At 39.1% G+C, this 24411-nt stretch overlaps 1 protein-coding gene and 1 pseudogene across 4 annotated transcripts in view; both read left to right on the plus strand.

The window, feature by feature from the left end:
• uros (uroporphyrinogen III synthase) overlaps positions 1 to 11079 on the plus strand; it is a 34244-nt gene extending 23165 nt beyond the window's left edge. The window contains exons 7-11 of one of the 4 annotated variants that reach the window (XM_048609128.1): positions 357 to 440; positions 3227 to 3312; positions 6823 to 6921; positions 8595 to 8725; positions 10000 to 11079. In XM_048609128.1, the coding sequence (XP_048465085.1) occupies positions 357 to 440; positions 3227 to 3312; positions 6823 to 6921; positions 8595 to 8714 (389 nt within the window). In that variant the 3' untranslated portion in view covers positions 8715 to 8725; positions 10000 to 11079. Of the gene's footprint in view, positions 1 to 356; positions 441 to 3226; positions 3313 to 6822; positions 6922 to 8594 lie in introns of all 4 variants that reach the window. The other 3 variants (XM_048609127.1, XM_048609130.1, XM_048609129.1) reach the window with 3 other exon arrangements.
• LOC109924154 lies at positions 10858 to 24189 on the plus strand (annotated as a pseudogene).
• Positions 24190 to 24411: the final 222 nt, after the last annotated feature.

Consider the following 24411-nt stretch of genomic DNA (forward strand, 5'->3'; position numbering starts at 1 on the left):
GCCCGAAACGTCAGCCTTCCTGCTCCTCTGATGCTGCTTGGCCTGCTGTGTTCATCCAGCTCTACACCTTGTTATCTCACATTCATGTTGGCATCCTGATTGCATACTCACAACTTGTACAATATTGATTGTCTTTCGTATTACCATGTACAGATAAAAATTGTCAGAAGTCACACTTCACCTGACAAAGGAGCTGTGTCTCGAAAGCTTGTGATTTTAAATAAACCTGTTGGACTATAATGTGGTGTTGTGTGATTTCTGACTTTGTCCACCCCATCACCGGCATCTCCATATCACAGGTAAAAATTGTGTTAGAGCTTTATTTCTAAAGAAAAATCTTGTTCTCATTTCTGCAGAAGAATCTTCAAATTCCCTGCCTCTTCTGTTTCCATGTGGTGCTCTAAAAAGAGAGATACTTCCCAAATGTCTAAGAGAAAAAGGTATATGTTAATTTTCTGAGGTACAAAGAAAACTATTTATACTAGAAATGTGTAATGAAAATAAAAAATGCTTGAATCATATTGCACACCAGTCAGCATTTTTATAATAATGTTTTTGATGTGATGTTTCATCATGAAGAAATGTTAAGATACTTACCTTCTTAGATGCAGATCAATCTTCTACACATCTATTTTTTTTCAATAGAACCTGCATCTCATTAAGTCTGTTCTCACTTGAATTGCATAAAGAAAGAAATTGATGGTGTATATTTATACTTATGACCATTGCCTACTGCTCATGATGCAGTTTCCCCTACATTACAGAGACTAATGTGTGTCTACTTTGTGAAACACGTTAGTTCAGTCCACAAATCTGACCTGAGCTACCAGTCATCTATCGTTTTAATTCTCCACCTTGCTACCACTCTGAGCTTTCTAGTCTTGGCCTCCTGCAGGTCATTCATCCCAAGTGCTTCACTCGTCCTGCCAGATCATATGCTTTTTCATGCCCTAAACACTCAATCATTTACCTAGTAACCTTCCCAACTTGTGTCTTGGCACTCTACCTACCTGTCACCCACCTTTCTGGTATCCTAACCTCATACATGCTTTACATACTTACCCATTCATAGTAGCTGTCCTGGTGACTGTTTATGCTGCTAGACACTTAAATTACAGAATACAGCAATTACAGCCATGAGAAAGCAAGCATGGTTTGTCTTCACGCAACTGTCCTGTACTGCAAGGGCATAGTTGGATTGAAGGTATGCTGCATGTTTTTGTAGAGTCCGTGATCGGAATCAGAAGCAGAGGTTTTTACTAATGTAAAAAAAGTGACAATCTGTCTTTTGCCACTCCTTGGAAAACGTGCTTGTTCTATGGCCATTATCCACCTTGACCCACCATCCACAGATGTTATCATCAGCAAGTCACCACATCATCAAACCTGCTCTGGGACTAACACTCACACCACTTCAGTCCTTCAGCACTTCAACACAGGGACATCTATGGTTTGCATGCTTCTGTCAGGTTTCTTTGTGCACAGGGACAGATGTACATTTCATGTATCTGCTTTTAGATTGCTCTTATAGTGCTCAGTCATGGATTTTACCACTGACTTATGGGTTGCCAGCCTCTGTGTTGGTCACATTGTTTTATTAACGCACAGGTCTTTAGCAGTCAGTTATAGGCTCCCAGCTTCTCTAATTTGTATTGCTTTCTAGACAGAGACAGGCAGTTTGTCACAGTGAGGAGCACTGAACAGTTAAGGGGGTGGGTATATCATTTTATAGCACTGTGCTACATCAACAGGCTCAACGGGCTGAATTGCACACTCCTGCTCCGAGCCCTTATGTCCTTTTGTAACATCATGCCTGCAGTATGTTCCAGCAGTTTACATAGCAAATGCATTGTGTGCTTCAAGGAAGTAGCCATATGTGAAAGTCAAAGGGGAGCAGTCGCTATGAACGGGCTACAGTCAGTCGGGACTTACTACCACAGTGAGTCAAACGGTTCATCCTATTCCAGTCAATCCTGCAGGTCAAGTGCAACAAGTTTGATGATTACAGGTAAATTGATCAGATGCTGTGGAGACATCAGTCCAAGAGCGTGGACCAAGTTTTCCTTCAAAAACAATAAGAATGATTGAGTATGATGGAAGTAAATGACAAAAGCAGTTCCTAGTGAAGCAGAGTGAATAGGAGGTGCAGAGGGCAGGAAGAGTTAGTAGTTTGGGAACTTGAGGAGGGTGAGAGCATTTGAGAGATGTAGTCTTGAGCCTTGAGATGTGTGTGTACTGACAGAGTTAGAGTAAGTGGTGGCTCTGTGAGAATGAGGTAGCAGAAAAAAGATTGTGACATTTATCCGTGCAAACTGCAGAAGATCATTGACCATCTTCCTGCACTGCTGGTATCCTACTTGATCCAGGACACAGCACTGACCCAAGCTTCAATTTGTGTCCAAGTTGTCTTGATCTGGTGGCATAGCCTCCTGTACTGGTCCGCAGTCCCCTCCTCTCCACCTCCTTGTCCACCGAGATCTCCTGGTGCCTGTCTGTGAAGTCAGGAGGGAGCTTTCCTCTGGGTCATGTCCATGGTAATAACAATAAAGCATCACATTGTGAGGGCTCAGACAGAATGAGCAGACACCCTCCCTAAATAACCTTCATATTTTGGCCAGTTATGGTATGATCCAGACATAGTCTCTTCGGAAGTCCAGCTGTTCAACAGTACATCTACTAAACTGTCTCTAAAACAGTGTTTATTACAATGTTTGTATCACTCTGTGGGATAAACAATAAACTGCACATTCAAAACACCTATTAAGAATTCATACAGGAAGATCCACACATCTGATTTATGGTTTGCATAATGTTGCTTTCATTAATTGTAATTTGCACTCCTGTGCGATTGTTGTTTTCTTATCTACAACTTATTCACACAGAGGTGGAACCTCACAACATGTAAACCTAGGAAATTCTACTTATCAGGGCCATATTTAAATCTAGGGTTCAGCCTACTTTCTATCTAGTGCCCTTCTTCCAGATATTTCAAATAATTTAATGTGTTTTTCTCTAAAATTTTGCTATGGCACACAAGTATGTCTTGCAAACTTGCTGAGAATCGATTCTTGCTGATGTATTGATCTCAATTAATATTGAAAGAGGTAATGTAAATTAAATCTGTTCTACTTCTACAGAAAAGCGTGTACAAAAATAGGAGGTGTAATTCATTAGAGCTGTTATAATGTTTTTAATTCATATTTACAAAAGTCTGCACTAATTTCAGGTGTTCCTTTGGAAAGTTTAACTGTCTATAAAACGTCTCAGCATCCTTGCTTCCAGCAAGCTTTGGATGATTATTTTTCAGAACAGGTACGTAATTCAGGTTATTTTTCATCGCATGTTTATTTAAGTATATGGAATTATATATGTGGATTGTTCTGTTAATGTTATCAGCTAAAGTATCCACTGACAGATACCATTGTGTAATAAGTACCTGTCTATTGTAATTATATTAAATGTCTTTCCTTGGAGGCTTTAATTGCTCCAAACGTAATGTTTTTCCCGATTTTCCCCTAGAAATATATAAGTTTACTCAAAACATCTTTGTACCTCAGGTGAATTAAGGTGGACAATTGTGAGCAGTCTATAGATTGGAGCACAGGTGGAAGGGGACAGTTTCAGTAATGGTAGTGTATCATGTTAACCAGCTATTGCATATTCTGACTTAAAAGACCTGCATTGCTGATTATTATAGAATGAGTAAATGTAAACAGGTTGGAAAAAAACATATATTCCAACAAGTATAGGAGAGAATCATTTAGGAAAGAATCACTTGGACTCACTGAGTACAGTTGGATGTTTGCACAAAAATATCCAGTTTGGAGAAAATTTCCAACATTAGAAATGAGGAGCAATTGGCATTTTGTATGAGGGAACAATTACCATGAAATGTGGTTTAAAAACAGCTGGTTGACTTATGTCCTTCAGGGAACTTACCAGGTCTGGGTTTTAAGTGATTCCAGTAGAGGAAGAAAAACTGTTTCTGTATTTGCTGGTAGACAACATGCAGGTGGGAAGATGTACTCTGTTCAAAGACATGAACAAATGGAGATTTAAGGACACTGGAAGGTTGGTTCTGGCATGGTTACAGGAAGGCATCACCAAAGTGAACCATGCTGCAGATGGCTGGTTTTTTGAAGGTTAACGGGAAAGACTTTGACATTCATTGGATGTTAGGACTCTGAAACAAGGATAAATGCCTTAAGAAGCTAAATACAAGTTTGCACAATTCTGCAGAGAGTTCGCTATCATATAAAAGTGACATGGAAATTTGAGTATGTTAAAATGTCAGTCGTTTATTGGAGTAGTGCCTAGTTGATGTTGATTTTAATTTATTATAGTAAAAGTCTTAAAGCATGGAATCTCATGTGATTCCTTTAAATTGGACATTCACAATTTGGACCTCATTTTTCACAAGTTATAATAAATAATAATCATTTTACTTCCACTGGAAATGCAGTTCATGAATTGTTATCGTTAATGTAATACAAATTTCTGAAGCTAATGTGTTTAAAATCACTTTCCTGTAAAGACACACAGCCCTCTTGCTCACTTTCTCAAAGGGGTCTTTCTAGGTAGCACCTACTTCGGAGATGTATCCTGTAAATCCATCTCCTCAAACCAGCCTTGGGTTTCCTGAAATTGCTGGTGGCCCTCACCAAAGTATTGAACATTGACAGATCAATTCTAGAGACTTCACAAATAGATTTATTCTTTGTGATAAAAACTCACTTTTCCAGTTCCTTCCATGGTACCTACCAGTATTAAATAGCACCAGTAAACTTTTGGGAATACATTTGAACATTCCACATTGATAATTGTTCAGCAAGAGAATAACAGACAGAAAATTCTTTAAACTAGCATCATATATCACTGGGCCATTAAAAATATTAACTCACAAATGCCAATTCTATTTACTCCATCTGATTTTGAGATTTGGTTGGAGGCCTTAGATACTGCAAAGGCAAGGGCCTTGACAACATTCTGGCAATGGTACTGAGGGCTCGTATTCTAGAATTTGCTGCTCCCCTACCAAGCTGTTCCGCCTGTACAGTTCGGGCATCAACCTGACAATGTGGACAATTGCACAGGTATGTCTTGTACATAAAAAAGCAGGACAAATCCAACCTGGCCAATTACCGCCCCATCAGTCTACTCTTGATCATGAGGAAAATGATGGATGATGTCATCAGCAGTGCTATGAAGCAGCACCTGCTCTGCAATAACCTGCTCAGTGATGCCCAGTTTGGGTTCCACCAGAGCCGCTCGGGTCCTAACCTCATTACAGCCTTCGTTCAAACATGGACAAAAGAGCTGAATTCCAGAGGTGAGGTGAAAGTGTCAGCCCTTGACATCAAGGCTGCATTCGAACAATTGTGGCATCAATAAGCCCGAGCACAATTGGAATCCATAGGAATCAGGAGCAAACCTAGCTCCTCATCTCAACTCAGCTCCAGGATATCTGTGGAGGAGTTCTTCAGGGTAGTGCCATAGGCCCAACCACCTTCAGCTGCTTCATCAATGAAATTCACTCCATCATAAGGTCAGAAGTGGGGATGTTCACTGATGATTGCACAATTTTCAGTATCATTCACAACTGCTTAGACTCTGATATGGTCCAATTTCAAATGCAACAAGATGTGGACAATATCTCGGTTTGGGCTGACCAGTAGAATGTAACATTCACGCCACACAATGCCAAGCAATGACAGCTGATATTACAAATATTATGACAATTGGTAGAAATTTCAGCAAGGGATATGAATTGCATGACCATATTTGAAAAGTCATTAGTAATAAGCAAGTATACTTACCTAGGAAGGGACATAACAATCGGTGCTGGAATGTGGTCAATAATCGTAGGAACCCAAGGACAGGTGATAGATGGTCTGACAAACTTCACGAAGTAATGGGAGGGCCTAAGGTGGACCAGGAAGTTGTCCATCATTGATCGTGTATTCACAGGATTGGATGCATATATCAGAGGAGATGTGGCAAGCACTGGTGTCAGTGTTGCATGTAAGCATTGTAACACGGAATGTGTAAATATCCTGTACTTTATTGGGAAAGTTAGAGTATCACTGACCTCTCCTCCGATCTGAGTTGCATTTAACAGGGCAACTGAGCCCCGTGTGAAAGCCAGATTTGGAACAGTCTCTTGCCTCTCCCGTACACGTGGTAAAGGAACTCCAAATAAAGATCAATTTATGCTACTGAACACAGGACTCAGACTCCTGTTTAAAATCCCTATCCAGCACTAATAGATAAAATTAATGTATATTTAAACGTTCATTTTAAGCCACAAATAAAATTCACCCTCAAGAAATAAATGTTTACAATACCAACATTAAAATATTTTTAACAGGAAATATCTTTTGCCCTGTACTTGACTGAGTTTATTCTCAAAAATAAAAGCAACAACAGAAGATACCGTAGGGCCAATTGAGCCACAAATAAAATTCACCCTCAAGAAATAAATGTTTACAATATCAACATTAAAATATTTGGTTATGTTCCCAGGGTATTCCTGTGTACACAGTTTGAAGGGAAATGTTAAGCCATTTCAGACATACAGGACAACATCTCTACTAAATTAGTGAATAGCAGAATGCCATACAAACATATTATAAATTTGTACATGTTACTTGTACATTCTAATATATTTATAATGGCGAAAACAAAGACTTTTTAATTGTCTGAGTAGGATGCTAGATAGCAGTATGGCATGTTATTCTACCAAGAGATACATTTTCTCATGGAATTTCACAGTTTGGAACTGGTAAGAAAAATTAATTCATCTGTTTTCCTTTCTCCCACTAGGGAATCCCAGATATTATCACCTTTTTCAGTCCATCCGGTGTTAAATTTTGTCTGAGCACTATCAAAAAATTGACAGGGGCCTTCATTGACACAATTAAGGTACTTTTCTTGGAAATATCTTTTGGCCTGTACGTAACTGATTTTATCTCAAAAATAAAAGCAACAACAGAAGATACCGTAGGGCCAATTGAGCAGTTGTGTTCTTACAGGATATTTCCTTGCATTGTGGAGCATGCTGCAAGCGTGCTGAAACTACTCATTTGTGATACATGAATTAAGTGATGGCAGCATTTTCCAACTTTTTGAGGCAGTGACACAGGGAGTATGGAACCCTTAAGATCATTTAATTTTAGTCAGATATATTCAGATTGATCCCATACAAAAAGATCAGCAATTCTCTTTAGCTATTCTCTCTTTTGGTATGAGTTTTTAATTTGTTACTGTAATCTCTGGATCTGACTTTTACAAGGTTCATTCTTAACAATATGTTTGACAGCTGAAATTGCACTTTTTTTTTCTTAGTGCTTCTCATATAGCTGTTTTTAAACTACTTAATGCTGGGATTTATTGCTGCATTTCCAATTGCAAGACTATTTATAGACAGATTTTCCTAAACATTCAAATAAAAGCAAAATATTGCAGATACTGGAAATTTGAAATAAAGAAAGAAAATGCTGGAGAAACTCGGTAATTTTGGCAGCATCTGTGGAGCAAGAAATAGAGTTAATGCTTTGAGTCCAAATACTCTTTACGAAAGTTCCAAAGAAGAGTCCTTGGACTCAAACCATTAACTCTGCTTCCCTCTGCTGCTAGACCTGCTCAATTTTTTCCAGTTATTTTCTGTTTTATTAAACATTGTTAAGAACATAGAACATAGAACAGTACAGCACAGTACAGGCCCTTCGGCCCACGATGTTGTGCCGAACTATTATCCTACTAAGATCAAACTACCCTGCATACCCTACATTTTACTATCCTCCATGTGCCTATCCAAGAGTCGCTTAAAAGTTTCTAAAGTATCTGACTCCACTACCACTGCTGGCAGCGCCTTCCATATGCCCACCACTCTCTGTGTAAAGAACCTACCTCTGACATCTCCCCTATACCTTCCTCCCATCACCTTAAAATTATGCCCCCTTGTAAGTCATTTCCGCCCTGGGAAAAAGTCTCTGGCTATCCACTCTATCTATGCCTCAACCAGAGACTAATACCACATGTTTAATTAATGAGCAATATTCTGTTTTGCATGACTGTGGCAGTTGTGCAAAAAGAAGAGTTTGTGTTGAAATAATGAAGACAGTTGCAGTTACTCCTCATGTGTTGAAACCCACTTGGCCTCAACCCAGCAATCAGCATTTCAGACGTTGGCTCATCTAACAACATGTCCAAAGATGCCTCAACTCCCTCCTCCCAGTGCCACCCCATGTAGCTACCAGCTGAGGTTGCCAGTGGCTCTATGGTCTGCAAGTTTCCCTGACTCTTTTGTAGCAATGAACAGGTGTCAAACCAGTATTTAAGTGTAGCTTGTGACATGCCATGGAATATTTTCAAAGAACTGCCTAAAGTGCTTTGTCAACTAACTCCCCTCCGTAAGAAGCCGTATAAGGTTATACTCTGCAAGCCTCTGTTCAGTTTGTTCATATTTCTCTATAATTATCCCTGCTTATTTCTCTGCGTTTGAACTCTGCCTTTCCAGGTGCTTTCTTCTAATCTAGTAACTAAATTGAGTGAAGGATTTTACATCTTTTCATTTTGTTTTATTGTCTTTACAGTTTGCAGCAATAGGACCAACAACAGCTGATGCCATGGCAACAGAGGGACTGACCGTGAGTTGTACCGCAGAAAAACCTACAGCTGAAGATCTAGCAGCTAGTATAAGAAGAGTGCTATAAAAAAGTGCCAAGTACATATTAGTAAAACATTTGTTTCTTTTTCTTTTTATGACTAAAATGGTTGCTTAGTTAACATCCTTTTCTTTCTTTTAGATTCTGTTTAGATTGTAGCCTTATGTTTCCTATCCTTGTAAAATTACTTTAAATCAGGAAATTTCACTTTAATTAGTTAATTTCTGTAGCATGATTTTCTAAAATACATTTATATTTGTGAATCCCTCGGAAATTGCTTGTTGCTAGTCAGACTGATACAAAGATATAAGAAATCTCTTTTTAAGTTAGTACCTCATTTATAGTACACAATTTTTTATATCTTGCCCAAAGATTTTGAGAAATCTTGATTTTTTTAAAGTTAATGTGAAAGTCTAGCAGCACTGTAATATAAACACCAAACTATTGGATTCTAACCTTTGCAAACATATTTTTGGATAATAATTTGGGAGTGATGGTGATTGGATTTTGGGAAGTATGTCTGGGCCATCCCATTAAAATGCTTATTATTCAGGTTGATGGTAACATATTTAAATTATACACATTCTTTCAACCTATAAGGTCTAAGAGTTGAGATTCAGGGCAGGATTTATTCACTAATAGGATTTGGGTAGAGGTTGGGGTTAACCACTTTTGCTATGGGTCTGGAATCGCTTGTAGGCCAGACCAGGCAGGAATGACAGATTTCCTTCCCTAAAGGACTTTAGTGAACCAGATTTTTTTTTCTAATGACAATCAACAGTGGTTATATGTTGCCATTAGGCTAGCTTTTTATTCTGGCTTGAAAATGAGTTCCATTTTCACCATCTGCCATTTTGGGATTCAAACACATGAACCTGGGGCTCTGGATTACTAGTCCAGTGACATTACCACTATGCCATCACCTACCCTAAGCTATTGTGTATGAGGTTTGCTAAATTGCATTCAATGAGGCAACAGTTTATTTTTCTATACATAACCATACATTTTTATCAAAGTTATATTTTGTTTCCAAACACTTTACCTCTGTTTTGTCTTTGGAGTGGCAGTCAGAGCAAAGATACACCAATACTACTCCATTTCAATAAATTTTCTGACCTGAATCTAAACTGGGGTATAAGATTGTGGTCTTATTTATCATTCATTTCTGTAATGTTCTGTGGGTTGTTAACTGACCAGAGGCTGGCATCTTAGCAGGATTTTGTATATTTTTAAGAGCAAATTTGATTTTTGGATCTAATATTGTTGCTAAATGCTTTGCAATATGTCATTTATTTTATCAATCCTGAGCAATATCTAACTTATTTTAATATAGGTTGGACTTTAAAAGGACAAGAAGAGCTCAGGCTAGTGGTCTGCATTCACTGATTAATTTCTGCTTGCCAATAGTTGAAAGAGCAAGGACTTTTAAAATAATCCATGACTAGAATACAATGGTGATAAATTGGGAACTTTGTATTCAAGTGAAATATTCATCTGCTTTTGCTTAATGAAACAGATTCAAAACTTACAGTCCCAATATTATTTTTTTCTGATGAACACTGACAAGAGAAGGATGAAGTACATCATTGATGCTTAACAATGGCCTAAATATTGCACTGGGGAAAACTGAGAGTTTTTACTTTTGTTCCTCCACTGAAACTGACTACGCCTTCTGAAGTGTGGAATAATACAAAAAAACAGAAGATTCTATGTCACTGTAGTGGGCTCATTTTGGAGGCATCTCCCAACTGCAATCAGTGAGAAATTTTACAAATTGACAGAATTTCCGCTCCTACCTATTAGCCTCACTGTAAAAATCTCGAAAAGGTTATACTTTGTTGATTGAAATGCAGCTGGATTTTTAAGGGTAGTACTTTCATAATTACTGCTGAACATCCTTACCAGCTTTAAAAGAGGAAAGTGATATTTGTAGAATTTTTTTTTATTATAATAAGTGTTACACTGAAAGTTCCATAAGCCTGGCTTATCTTCATATTAGCTTCTTTTAGCTTGTTTTAATTAGACCATAATTTTGTTGTTATCTGAAAATATAAATTAAAAGTGTGGGGTGTTGTGCTTTAACTTTTTTAATGTGTATGCATACTTCAATGTGTTTGGCTGTGTAACATGCTTGCTCATATCACTGCTGCTACAAGCTATGACATCACTTTGACTTGATGCTAGACTTAAAATGCCACTGAGGAAGAGGAACACCACACCACAAAACTCTGTAGAAGGCAACTGCCTTCCAGGTAAGTGGTACACATCACTGTTTCACCACTGACCACAAAATTGAGTCAGGATCAGAGTCAAATGCAGAAAGATACACCTTGGTTGTTGGTGAATAAAAGTATCTTTGTGGGAGTTATTGTTTGCCCTGAACATGAATAAAATTTTCAGTTTTTCTGCGTCACTATTTTTATAGTATTTGATAACCAGTGAATATTGTAGTTTTACAAATCTAGTAAATTAGAAGGCAGGATTTTAACAAACCAAAGGTAATTTAAGCCCGAAGAACAGCTAAAATGGGGTTTGGCAAGATGTTAAAATTTGAAAAATTTCAAACATTCCACCAACCAGTCTTAAACCCACCTACTTGCATATTTAACAGAGTTGGAGCAGGTCACAGGGAACCAATCTGCCCTCAGGTGGAAGGCCATGTCTGCTAAATCTGATAAGAGGACTGTGTGCCTTCTTTTTAACAGGTTCTTCTAATCCATTTTGACCAAGTTTCCAACATCATGGAAATCGTGAACATAAGGCTTTGAGAAGGGCTGTATCCAAGAACACCACCTATATATTGTATTGGAAATTTACCAGTTCTGTTTGTGGGTGAGGAGTAGCAGGCGTACTAACCTGTTTCCAGGTCCATGATTGCTAAACCTCTGTGACCATGACTGAAACTGGTTTGTTTTCCCCTGATCATAACTGGAATCAACCTCTTTCAAAAACCACATCCAGAACCCCAAACCTTCCCTGTGACCATGACCTACACCTTCCCCATTAAAAGCAAAGTACTATGGATACTAGAGATCTGAGATAAAAGTTGAAAGTGCTAGAAACAAACTTAAACCTTTCAAGTCCAATATAATTCTCTTTGTAACTGAAGGTAGCTGGAAACATGATATCTCTGGGCTTCCTTGTCTTGTGTTACCATCAGCATCCCCTTTGCCTTTTGCTCTGGGCACCTTTCCCATCTGTTTCTTGTTCCACCTCCCCAGTTTTTCAACAGCATAAATACTCATACTTTCGCTGCCTTGTACAGTTCCAAAGAAGAATCAGGTTTGGACTCTAAATGTTAACTCTTGTTTTTCTCTCTACAGATGCAGCCAGACCTGCTGAGTTTCTCGAGCAGTTTCTTTTTTATCCCTACTCATTCATGATTCCTCTCAGTTAGTTATTTGCAGCATTTTTTGTCCAACAAGCTGGGAACCCATCAAACAGGCTGGCTGTCAGATGGAAAACCCTTAGAAAAAAACGATGTCATATCTGACAAAAAAGTATTCCAACTCTTTCCATCAGCTTTGCAAAGGCATATTCCAGGTGGAGATGGACAATAGTCTCTTCCCATCACAGCTGCTCTGTGTGCTGCATGCAAAGATATGGGATTCCAGGCATGCAGGAATGACTGATGTGTTAGCTTTTCTCCCCGACAGCCAAGTGACAGCTTAGTGCTTGTTTGAAAATTCCAAGTCAGGAGACATGTTAGCAAATTACTTTGACAGGAAGCCTTCTGACAGATCCACCATTGCCAGATTTTCCTTTTGATTTTTGGCAAAGCCCCAAATAATTCCAAACTAAATCTCCAGCATCTTCTGGTACAGTAACTTGATAGTGAAGAGGACAAAATATCTGTCTGCTCAAAGAAAATAGTATCATCCATGTACACGGAAGCTTTGACCTGAACACCTCTATTTGTCAAAATTGTAATCTTTATAGTGCCCACATCCTTCTTGATGGGCTCAGACAAAGGTTTGAAAGAACTTATAAACGAGACATTGGAGAGAGTATAGCACTGTCAGAAAACTTTTCAATATTGTTTGAGATGTTGCTACTGATGTTTGTCAGAATAGTGGATACATTTGCAGATTTCCTCCACAAGACCCATTTTGGAGGGCCTCAATTATGTATGTGTGCAATATTTTGTCAAGGTCCTTCTGGTCCAAGTTAATGAAGAAGGTACCCATCCTACTGTCCTGCCCATAGGTGATTGTATCTCTGAGTAATGTGAGTTTATCAGAGATCTTCCTTCCAGGTACAGTGCATGTCTAATCACGGTGAATCACTGACTTCAGAAAAGAACTGATAGATTTACAATCAAATAGGCCATCTACTTCTGATTTCTTCCCTCCATCTCTTCTACTTCTGGGTGAGACTGATTGTACCTGTCGTCATTGCTGCTGCCAGCCAGAAACAGACTCTTCTGCATTTCCAGCAGGTCTTGGCCAATACAGTCTTTTTAATTATTTAACCTTTTTTTTTTATTCAACCTGTTCAGAGATGTTATTACACACCTCTGGAGTAGGTGGGACTTGATCCCGGCCTCCCGTTTCAGAGGTAGGGATGCCAATCAACTCTCAGAGTTGCTTTAGCATTGGTTTCGGTTGTTGAAGACCTGGAATTTTCTTTGTACGCCTACAGAGGTGTCACTGTTTCTCTATAGGTAATTGCAACAGCCAAATTGCACACCGTTACACAATTTTTTTTATTCGCTCATGGGACATGAGCTTTGTTGGCTGGACCAGCATTTGTTGTTCTTGAGCAGGAGGTGGTGAGCTGCCTTCTTGAACAGTTGCAGCCCATGTGCTGTGGGTAGACCCACAATGCCTTGAGGGAGGGAATTCCAGGCTTATGATCCAGTAACAGCAAATGGACAGTAATGTATTTCCAAGACTGGGTGTGTGTGGCTTGGAATTTGCAGGTTGTGGTGTTTCCATGTATTTGCTGCTCTTGTCCTTCAAGATAGAAGTGGTCGTGGGTTTGGAAGATGATGTGTTCAGAAGGTGCTACTGAACATCAATGATGGAGGGAGTGGATATGGTGCCAAAAAAGTGAGCTGCTGTGTCCTGGACAGTGTCAAGCTTCTTGAGTGTTGCTGAAGCTGCAACCGTCCAGGCAAGTGGAGAGTATTTTGTCACCCTCCTGACCTGTGCTTTATTGATCATAGACAGGCTTTGGAGAATTCGAAGGTGAGTTACTTGATGCAGGAGTGCTAGCCTCAAGAGGCTTATTAAAGTGTTGTGAAGTTGGGTAAAGTATTTGTAGAATGAAAGGCAGAATGTTAGAATAATTGATGTTTGTAAAATGATAAGGGGCAAGAGTGTGTGGTCCCTTTAAAAAAAGATGTTTCTTTTATGCTTGGCAATTTGACAAAAAGTCTGCAAGCAGCAGCAGCTGCACAGAGTTTTTGAATTGAAACATTTGTATCAAAGGGGTATACTGTTAGCACGCAAAGCAGCATTTTTACCAAGACAACAGGTTTTCAATTTAGCCAATTAATTTAAACTAAGCCCTAGATACCAAAATCCAATTGGATTTGGATCTGATTGTTTTGACAACGGAGGACCAATCCTATTGTAAGAAATTAATAGGTCATCAAGGGTATAAAAGAAGAGGATATTTGAATATCTGTGTGAGAACAATAACCATCTAAAAGAGGTAACAACCTATCAGCTATAAATAGAAACACTGGCTGTCTCAGAATTCGATCAGCTCAGAAAAAAAATCGTCCATTTAAAGATACAGTGGCATGCTTAGCTAATATTCCTGATACAAGAATTTGATGGAGAAAGGTATTCCTAAATGGAAAACAGTGGAGAAAGTAAAGAACATTCCGGAAGACTTATCCTGGCTTTAATTTCAAGTGATTAAGTTTTAATTTTCTTTAGTTGGTTTATATAAGTGGGATTTGTATCTATTAGAATAGCATACCATTTGAATTTTGTTGTATTCAGGAATAGTTAGTATTTAAGGAGGAATTGTTCAGTTTGTTAGTGTTGTTAATTTGTTCACTGTTATAGAGTTAGATAAATAAATTGTTATTTGATGATTGCAGAGTGACTGTCAGGAGTTAATTTTATTTTAACCCTCCTTTGTAACAGTTTGGGAGGTCAGAGGCAGGTATACCACTTTTCACATTTCCTTTAACAGATTACCAGGTGAAGCGAGCCTCTCTGGGTGTTCCGGTTTTAATTATCAGAGGGGTTTCACCTCTCTTCCATTTTAAAAAAAAGGCCAGGGAAACTTGAATATTTCCTAATGAACCTGTTCAGCGATGTTATTGCACACTGCTGGAGCAGATGGGACATAAGCCTAAAGTCTTAAGCCTCTGGCTCAGAAGTAGGAACGCTATTACTGTCACAAGAGCCCAAGTCCATCAGTGCAAAAATCTGGTATTCCAATTAATACTGAGTATCCTCAGTTGTGTTATCAACCCAATAAAGGCACTTAAGATTTAAAGCAAGGTATTCTACTGACTTGTCACCTACGGTAGTATACATGTAACAGAATCAAACCAATTAAAATCAATAACATTTTAAAATAAGAATAAATATTTCAGACATTTAGGAGAATAGAATTTCTATCCTCAGATCCCCTTTGCATCTGTCAAGTTCTCTTAGGTACAGCAATGATGCACCTCTCCGATATTTCGATATCTCATGTTTCCCATAACGTACTTTTTGCACGATCCAGAACTTTGAATTTAAAACTTCCCGTGTCTACTTGATGCAAGCGGAGCTAAGTGAAAAAGAAACGTATATTCTTGAAAGTGATTTTACAAAAGGGTAAAGTGTGGTTGGATTGATTCACACTTTTCCTGACACCTGAATAAATTAACCTTTAAATTGCAGTCGACGGTAAAATTTACAGTTTGCCTCCATCAACAAGAAATATTCTACAGCCTCGTTCAATTTTCAGCAAATATTTACTAGAAACATCATCAACTGCATTCCTTTTGGCGTGGGATTCTCAAAACTCCTGTACAGAAGTCCTCAAATTTATATTTACCAATTATTGTAAACAAGGTCAATAATGGGGCAATTTGAATTCTTTTTGTTTAAAACGCTAGTTTTAAATGTGAAACAAAATCGGGAAAATAGGCTCGAGATACGAAATTTTATTCATTCAAAGTCAACTTTTCACATTAGGCTCAGAAGCACCAGATGATTCAAGCCGCAGATGGCTATGGAAGTTACATTGCTGTCAACTTTACGTAACTGTTAAATTTCGAGAGCTATCAAATTTACATAACTGAAATAAATGGTGTTTACCAACTTTAGAAGTCTAAACAAGAGACTGACCTCATCCTGGTTACAAATCTCATTTTACAAAGCACCTCACCTTTTTAAATGCAGAAGCCAAAAGACACACGACTATGTGTTCTTTCTACGAAATTATACTCCTGTAAATATACCATTGGTCCGTTAACAAATAACCCCAGAATTCAGTTTCGAAGTACTCCGCGGGTGGGATTGGAAAGTGTTTGCGAAACTCGAAGAGATTTTTTGAAGTTTGGTGAATGTGGGTTGAGACAGGGTGGGCGCTTTTGTTACATAAACCGAAGATCTCTGCACGTTGGCTAGACCGGCTAGTAATCGTCAGCATGCAGCTGGTCTTATACCTGAGAGTGTTGTGGCTCACCGTCATTAACTGGGGGGACTGCGAGAGACTGTTTCATAATCGCGATCACTCGGACATCTCATCCTCAGAATACCGGGCACGTCCCATTCTGAGCCAAGCTGCAGCTGAAGTAGGAAAGCACAGTTGAACATTAATTATTGCTGAAATGGTTAATTGTGGAATGTCGCATATTGGTTAATTATGAATGCATTGATATGTATTTGAGGAGATGATACTTTCATATTTAGTTGGAATGCTATTCCTGTTGGATCTGAGCGACCTTTGTCTATCCTGTCTGTAGGGTAGGGCTGCAGTTTTAAGTCAGATGTGTTGATATGATGTGGCTGAATTGAGGAAGAAGTTTGACCGCAGTTTCAGGCGATCAAGAATTGTGTAAGATGCGACGTGAACTAGTAGCTTAACGAGTTTTACATACCAGTTCTGACCAAGGGTCATTGACCCAAGGGTCGTTCTGTCCACAGATTCTGTCCACTATTTCCAGCATTTTCTCCTTTTGTTTCATTTGCACGCTTATCTGTTAAACTTTGGTATGTCATGTTTATTGAATTTGGGAAAAAAAATTTTTTATTCAAGAAATATCTGCGTAAATATGGATGGACAGAACAAATAAAGTGGGAGAACATCCAACGCCAGAAAACTGAGAACTTTGCAGGTGAGCATCGAGCTCCTAAAGATTTGTTGGATCTTATCAAGGAAGGCTCCTCAGCTTCCAAACAATGGCAACAACGTCAAGCTGAGTCAACGAAAAACTCTGCCTATATTGAATCTTTAAAACAGTTCCAGAAGGCCAACGGGATCCCCGTGACTGGAGAGCTAAACAAAGCCACCCAGGAAGCTATGAACAAACCGCGATGTGGGGTCCCAGATAGAGTTGTGTCTGAAAATACCTTGATGGATAATGAGACACACGATATTCTCAACCAAGCCACTGATTTCAATAAAACAACTGATAGCAAGAGTGGTACCGACATGACTGTAACCTCAAAAGTTCGCAAGAAGCGTTTTTTAGAGTTACTGCTTTTTCCCAGTCAACAGAAGGTGCCTGTTCGCCCTGACTTGTTTAATAGAGTACCGAAAATGGCCTTTTCTAAAGCAAAACTTACGTGGCGCTTGATGGGAGAAGGTTATAGCCACCAGCTCTCCATCGAAGACCAGAAACATGTGTTGAGAATGGCTTTTAGGATGTGGAGTGAAGTTATTCCTTTAGAGTTTGAAGAGAACAACCACTCTCCCGCATCAATGGTTGACATCAAACTTGGCTTTGGGACAGGTAATGTTGATGTACATATCACATTTACCACATACAGACTAGTTAGAACGTCATTGACCCAAGAACAGAAAATATGCTAACGTTTGTGTGTCAATAAAATAAAGATTTCAACAATTATGTGAGGTTTGATACTTTGCCATAGAAAAATATTAACTTGGTTTATGTACATCAATTGTAGTACAACTTGTAAGGACTAATGTATTGAATATGATCTTTTTTGCACCAGGTCGACATATGGGCTGCACACGAACATTTGATGGCAACGGGCAGGAATTTGCTCATGCTTGGCAATTTGGTGACATTCATTTTGATGATGATGACCATTTTACAACACCAAATAATGGAAATGGAATTAGCCTGCTGAAGTTAAGAACCGTTACCAGCATTTTTGAACCTCGCTTATTTTTATGTTTCACGTTCTGTTATTTATGGTTAAATTTGTAACAAGTCAATTCTAAACTTATTGAGCTGTAATATTTTGATAGATTAATTGTTGTATTATCCTTAAATTTCACTAGACTTTCGCTCCTCTTCAAAACATTGTTTAGCAGGACTGATGCTACTCAAACCAATGTTTAAATGGCATTGCCACAGAAATAATTATTTGACATTTTGTCACTCTAAAAGCAGGCACCAAACAAAGAGGTGGGAACATTTTTGCTGTGCATTCGCACCATTTTGAATCACAGCAAGTCGAACTTTGTGTATTTTAAATGGCTTGTGGAAATATCACCCCCCCAAAAAAATGCTAGAACCAGATTATAGAAAATAGCAAAAGTGATGAAGAAACTTAAATTGTAAGCAAATCAATGTTTGGAGCATTAACTAATAGGGTTGGTGAGCTGCAAAGTTAAGCTATCATGAGGATTATGGTGTGGTCAAGAATTAAGTTTTAATATTGCTAGCTACAAAATCTTCAGGAATAGTAAGGAAACAAAGAATGGAGGGTGTATGGTACTATTGACTAACTATTGATATTACAGTTCAAATTGGGAAGGACATACTCGGTAGTTCTAGGACTGATTTTATTTGGCTCAGTGTTTAGGAAGCAAAGTGTGTTTGTGGATGGATGTTTTATAGGTTGGGAGGGGCTTGTAGTAGTGTTCCTAAAACTCAGTTTTGGATCGGCTGCTGTTTTCAGCTCTAATAAATAAAAATCTAGACTCAGATATAGGGAGTAGCATTATGATGATTCAGGTGATACAATATTTAGCAATAATATAGATAATAGTGGCATAGTTTTAGACTTCAGGATGATAGGCAAGATGGTAAAATGAATGCAAGTGTGGCAAATCATGTTTAGTGCAGAGAAATGTTGAGCAATGCACTTCAGGAGAACTAATACAGAAACACGTAGTATAATGGTTCTGTTTTGAAAAGTGCAGATAACAGAGAGACATTTCACTGGAGGCAATTCAGAGAAGTTCACTTGGATGATCCCTAGTATGGAGGAATTGCCTTATGAGCAAAGGCTAAACAGGTTGTTACTCTACCTATTGGAGTTTGGAAAAATGAGAGGTGATCTCATTGAAACGTACAGGTTTCTTAAGGGGCCTGAGAGGGTAAATGCTGAGAGAAGGTTTCCCCTCATGGGAGAGTCTGGGACTAGAAGGCATAGTCTCAGAATAGAGCAGCGCTAATTTAAGACTGAGATGAGGAGGAATTTCTTCTCTCGGAAGTCTTTGGAACTCCTTGCCACAGAGAGCTGGGATGCGGAGTACTTGTGCATATTTAGGGCTGAGATAGATATATTCTTCATCAGTCAAGGAATCAAGGGTTGTGGGGAAAACATAGGAAAGTGGATGGGAAGAGTATTGGATCAGCTATGATCATATTGAATGGTGGAGCAGGCTCCTGTTTCCATTTCTTATGGCGTTATGACGTTGATGTATATGAATGCCTAAACGTGGCAAGGCAGGTTGATAAGATGACTAGAGGCAAATAGAATTCCAAATCACTTAAATAAAAGCAAAGTACTGTCTATGTTGGAAATCTGAAATAAAAATGGAAAATGCTGGAGAAACTCCACAGGTCTGGCAACATCTGTGAACGTGAAACAAAGTTAATAATTCCAGTCCAATTTGACGAAAATGCTTCAAAGAGGATTCACATCAAATTTGAAACATTAAACTTTCAGTTTCCACAGATGCTGCCAGACCTGTTAAGCTTCCTGAACACTTTCTGTTTTTATTTTGTCATTTGTTAGGCTTCAGCAGAAGTACTGTGGACAATGCCAAGCTCTAAACTTCAGGAGTGTGGAGGAGATTCATGTTAGCTATGAGCAGAGGCTGATGAATCAGGACACCAAGGTGTAGAGCTGGATGAACACAGCAGGCCAAGCAGCATCAGAAAGGCTGACGTTTCGGGCCTAGACCCTTCTTCAGAAATGGGGGAGGGGAAGGGGGTTCTGAAATAAATAGGGAAAGGGGGGAGGCGGATAGAAGATGGATAGAGGAGAAGATAGGTGGAGAGGAGACAGACAGGTAGAAGAGCCGGGGATGGAGCCAGTAAAGGTGAATGTAGGTGGGGAGTTAGAGAGGAGATGGGTCAGTCCAGGGAGGATGGACAGGTCAAGGGGGCGGGATGAGGTTAGTAGGTAGGAGATGGGGGTGGGGCTTGAGGTGGGAGGAGGGGATAGGTGGGAGGAAGGACAGGTTAGGGAGGCGGGGACAAGCTGGCCTGGTTTTGGGATGCAGTAGGGGGAGGGGAGATTTTGAAGCTTGTGAAGTCCACATTGATATCATTGGGCTGCAGGGTTCCCAAGCGGAATATGAGTTGCTGTTCCTACAACCTTCGGGTGGCATCGTTGTGGCACTGCAGGAGGCCCAGGATGGACATGTCGTCTGAGGAATGGAAGGGGGAGTTGAAATGGTTCGCGACTGGGAGGTGCAGTTGTTTAGTGTGAACCGAGCGTAGGTGTTCTGCAAAGCGGCTTGGGGACCGCTTCCTCAGATGACATGTCCATCCTGGACCTCCTGCAGTGCCACAACGATGCCACCCGAAGGTTGCAGCAACTCATATTCCGCTTGGGAACCCTGCAGCCCAATAGTATCAATGTGGATTTCACAAGCTTCAAAATCTCCCCTCCCCCTACCGCATCCCAAAACCAGCCCAGCTCATCCCCGCCTCCCTAACCTGTTCTTCCTCCCAACTATCCCCTCCTCCCACCTCAAGCTGCACCCCCATTTCCTACCTACTAACCTCATCCCGCCCCCTTGACCTGTCCGTCCTCCCTGGACTGACCTATCTCCTCCCTACCTCCCCACCTACACTCACTCCATCCTCGCCTCTTTGACCTGTCTGTTTCCTCTCCACCTATCTGCTCCTCTATCCATCTTCTATCCGCCTCCCCCTCTCTCCCTATTTATTTCAGAACCCCCTTCCCCTCCCCCATTTCTGATGAAGGGTCTAGGCCCGAAACGTCAGCCTTCCTGCTCCTATGATGCTGCTTGGCCTGCTGTGTTCATCCAGCTCTACACCTTGTTATCTCAGATTTTCCAGCATCTGCAGTTCCTACTATCTCTTTAATCTTCCAACTGCTGTTGATGAGCAGTGGTCTTTCCTGCTCTTTCTGAAGCAGGATGTGGTGTATTTCTCCCAAAAAAGAAACTTGTTTGTGAAGTCGTACTTTAAAATAACTCAAAGTTTTGTTTAGCATGGTTTATTCATGCATTCAAACCCAGGTGAATTGTTGTGACACATGCACTCACTAACACACGAGAAAGCAAAAGGAAAAGGAGTTTGCAATTGAGAATATCTTAAAAAACAAAAAGGTGTGAATATTCATTCACATGATTGTCAGAATCCAGAAAGTTATTGACCATTTGACTGAAGGAGAGGTGTTGCAGAATTTCTTCAAAGCTGGTAATGGCACAGCAGGATATTGGTAAACAGGGAATCAGTCTACTTTGCAGGCAAGTATAAGGACTTTTCTCAGAAGAACAACATTTTAAAGATGTTTACTTTGGCTTGAGACAAGCTTAGCCATTAGCTTGGAGTCTCACTGCTGTATTTGATTTTGAGGCAAGGGTAGGGAGGAGCACAAAAATTATAATTAATTTTTTCAGAAATCAGAGGATGTCAGTAATTTGAAAAGCCCATAAAGACTCCATTTCAACTTATCAATTTGCTTTTATTTCACTCACCAAGGATCTTTCATTCATCTTAGGAAATAGATGGTCCTTTTACGTACCTCCAGAGGTATAACAAGGTTTGATGATTCTCACTTTGTTCTCCTCTGCCACTGGAGAATATTACTGCTGTTCTGTTGTGTTTATTAGCTGTAGCATCTACTCAAAGAAAAGGCCTGAAGATTCCAGGGGGATAAATGTATAAGCCCTGCTCGACTATGCCAACGTCCACTTTCAAAGTTGGTTAAGAAAATATTGCTTTATAATTTATGATCTCTTTCAGGACTTGCAAGCCTAATAGAGTAGAAATAGAGTAGCTCTTCCCTAGAATGTGGATCATAACTAGAGATTTAAAATTCGAGCCAAAAGATCTAGAGGGAACATGAGGAAAAGTATTTCAATTTGGAGTTGTTGGACTGATACTTGAAAAGGCGGTGAAGGTTGATTCTTTAAAAGTTGTAAAAGTAAGTTGGATAGGCACATGAGTATGAGGAACAGATACGTTTGTAGACAAGTAGAGCTGCGAATTGAAGCATCAATGCCTCTTCAGCCAGCACAGAATGATTTAGATACCTTCTTCTATGCTGTAGGTTTCGATGCAATGAGACAGGATGGCAATTTTGAATAGCGTCTCTCTAGGGAGCGTGGAAGCAAGCTAGATCTGATCCATATTCAGAGTTACACTACCAGCAGGTGCAATCAATGGATGTCAATATTAGAAATAGAATTTACTTCTCATGCCAGGCTGTTAAACGCAAGTGCAGTGTCTTCACTGTCAAATGTTTGAGATAGTCAACAAAACAGTTCAAGGACTTTCTTGAAATAATAAAAAAAGTGCTGCAGAAACACAGGTGTTCAGAGCATCTGTGAGGAAAAACAGAGTTAACATTTTGTAAGCATGTTGTAAGAATGTTAACTTGAAATGTTAACTGTTTCTCTCTTCATAGATGCCACCAGACCTGCTGAGTTTCTCAAAATCTTCTGTCTTTATTTCACATCAAAGGCATTTACAATGCTTGCTTTTGCTAAAGGAAGTTCTTGTTTTTTGCTAAATGAATTTCTTGCTTAGGAACCTATCCACATATTCTGGATTTTAACACTGTAAACATACAGAACCTTACTGTAATCCTATGCCAAGAGGATCAGAACTGTTTCTGTATTCAAAAATAATGCTCCTTATTTCAGTATAGAAATGGAATACAAAGGATGCAGGTGTAATATGGAGTTGACCAGTTGTCCTTTGGTTAGTTTATTTCATGACATATTTCAATTTGCCCAAATGTATAGGTGGCTGTCCATGAACTAGGTCATGTACTGGGTTTACCTCACATCTACAGAACTGGCTCAGTGATGCAGCCCAGCTACATTCCACAAAATTCAATGTTTGAGCTGGATTGGCTCGACAGGAAAGCTATTCAGCAACTCTATGGTAAGAGCAAAACATTCAAAATTTAAATTTCAACAACTGATGAATATTTTAAACCATTAAAGGCATTTTGCTGTTGTTAGAGCCTGCTATTAATATATCCAGTAGCAATAAAGAATGATCAATTACAATAACATTGGAGACGACATTGAGGCATGCTTTTAGAATTATGTCATAGATCCTTCTACAGCTTAGTCTCTCCCTAGCTTGTTGGTAAGGTGCAAATGTAAACTTTTTTTAATTTTAAAGGTCTCTGGACTTGTCCATCAGATCTTTCATTGACAAACTAACCAAAAAAACAACGTGCAATGGAATTCTTGTAGAGCTGCATTATTGGTTAGTTTGTCAATGAAAGATCTGAGCTTACAGAAAAGTTGATTAAACAATTTAATTCTAGGATAAGAAGCTGGTGGACAAGTCCAGAGATCTTTAAAATTAAAAAAAAAAGTTTACATTTGCACCTTACAAAATACTTAAAAACAATTTATGTTTACAATATACAATATTGCTCTTTGACCCTTTCATAGAGGCTTAAAAAATGCAGATATCAAGTCAGAGGACATACTAAGTGGGGTGACTAAAGAACCTCGAGTTTCTTAAATGAGAAATAGTGGTGACATAGGGGAGAGGCCTAATCCTCACCCCTCCAATACGATACTTTGTAACATTTTACTTCACAAAACCACTTCATAACTGATTAGCCTTCCTGGAAGGACGAAACAATTTAAAGAGAAAAATACCCTGGGAAAAGAGATGAGAATCAGTCAACAAGACCCTGATTTATCATACTTAATATCTAATTTACCTTCAGTATGCTGAGATTTCTGACCCGAATTAACCCACCTCTTCTTCGATGGAATTAACAAGCAATGTGAACAAATGGCAATTTGCTCCATAACACATTTTTCTGAGAAAAGATGAACCTCCAGACATCTAGCTCTCAATCAATCTAAATGCCTCCCACTTCTCCCCAATTTGTCTAATTGAAATAATCTTATCTTAAAAGTTCCAGTGGCATATAAACTGACGGTGGGTCAGAGATGAGTGACAGAAGTAGTAGTTAGGGAGCAATGTGAAAAGGATGTAAAGTGAGATTCTGTTCTAAATGTGTTTGTAGAGAATTGTGGATGAATGCAAGAATTTTAAAACATTTGACATATTCAACACAAGGAATTCCAATTTTGTATAACATTTCAACTCTTAATTACTTTTGACTACAGTCTGTAATTAGATAGTAATCTTCAGTAGTGCATTTAGTGAGGGTTTTTAGTGCATAAA

Source organism: Rhincodon typus, chromosome 20 (assembly GCF_021869965.1).
Source record: "Rhincodon typus isolate 14 chromosome 20, sRhiTyp1.1, whole genome shotgun sequence".
Lineage (NCBI taxonomy): Eukaryota > Metazoa > Chordata > Chondrichthyes > Orectolobiformes > Rhincodontidae > Rhincodon > Rhincodon typus.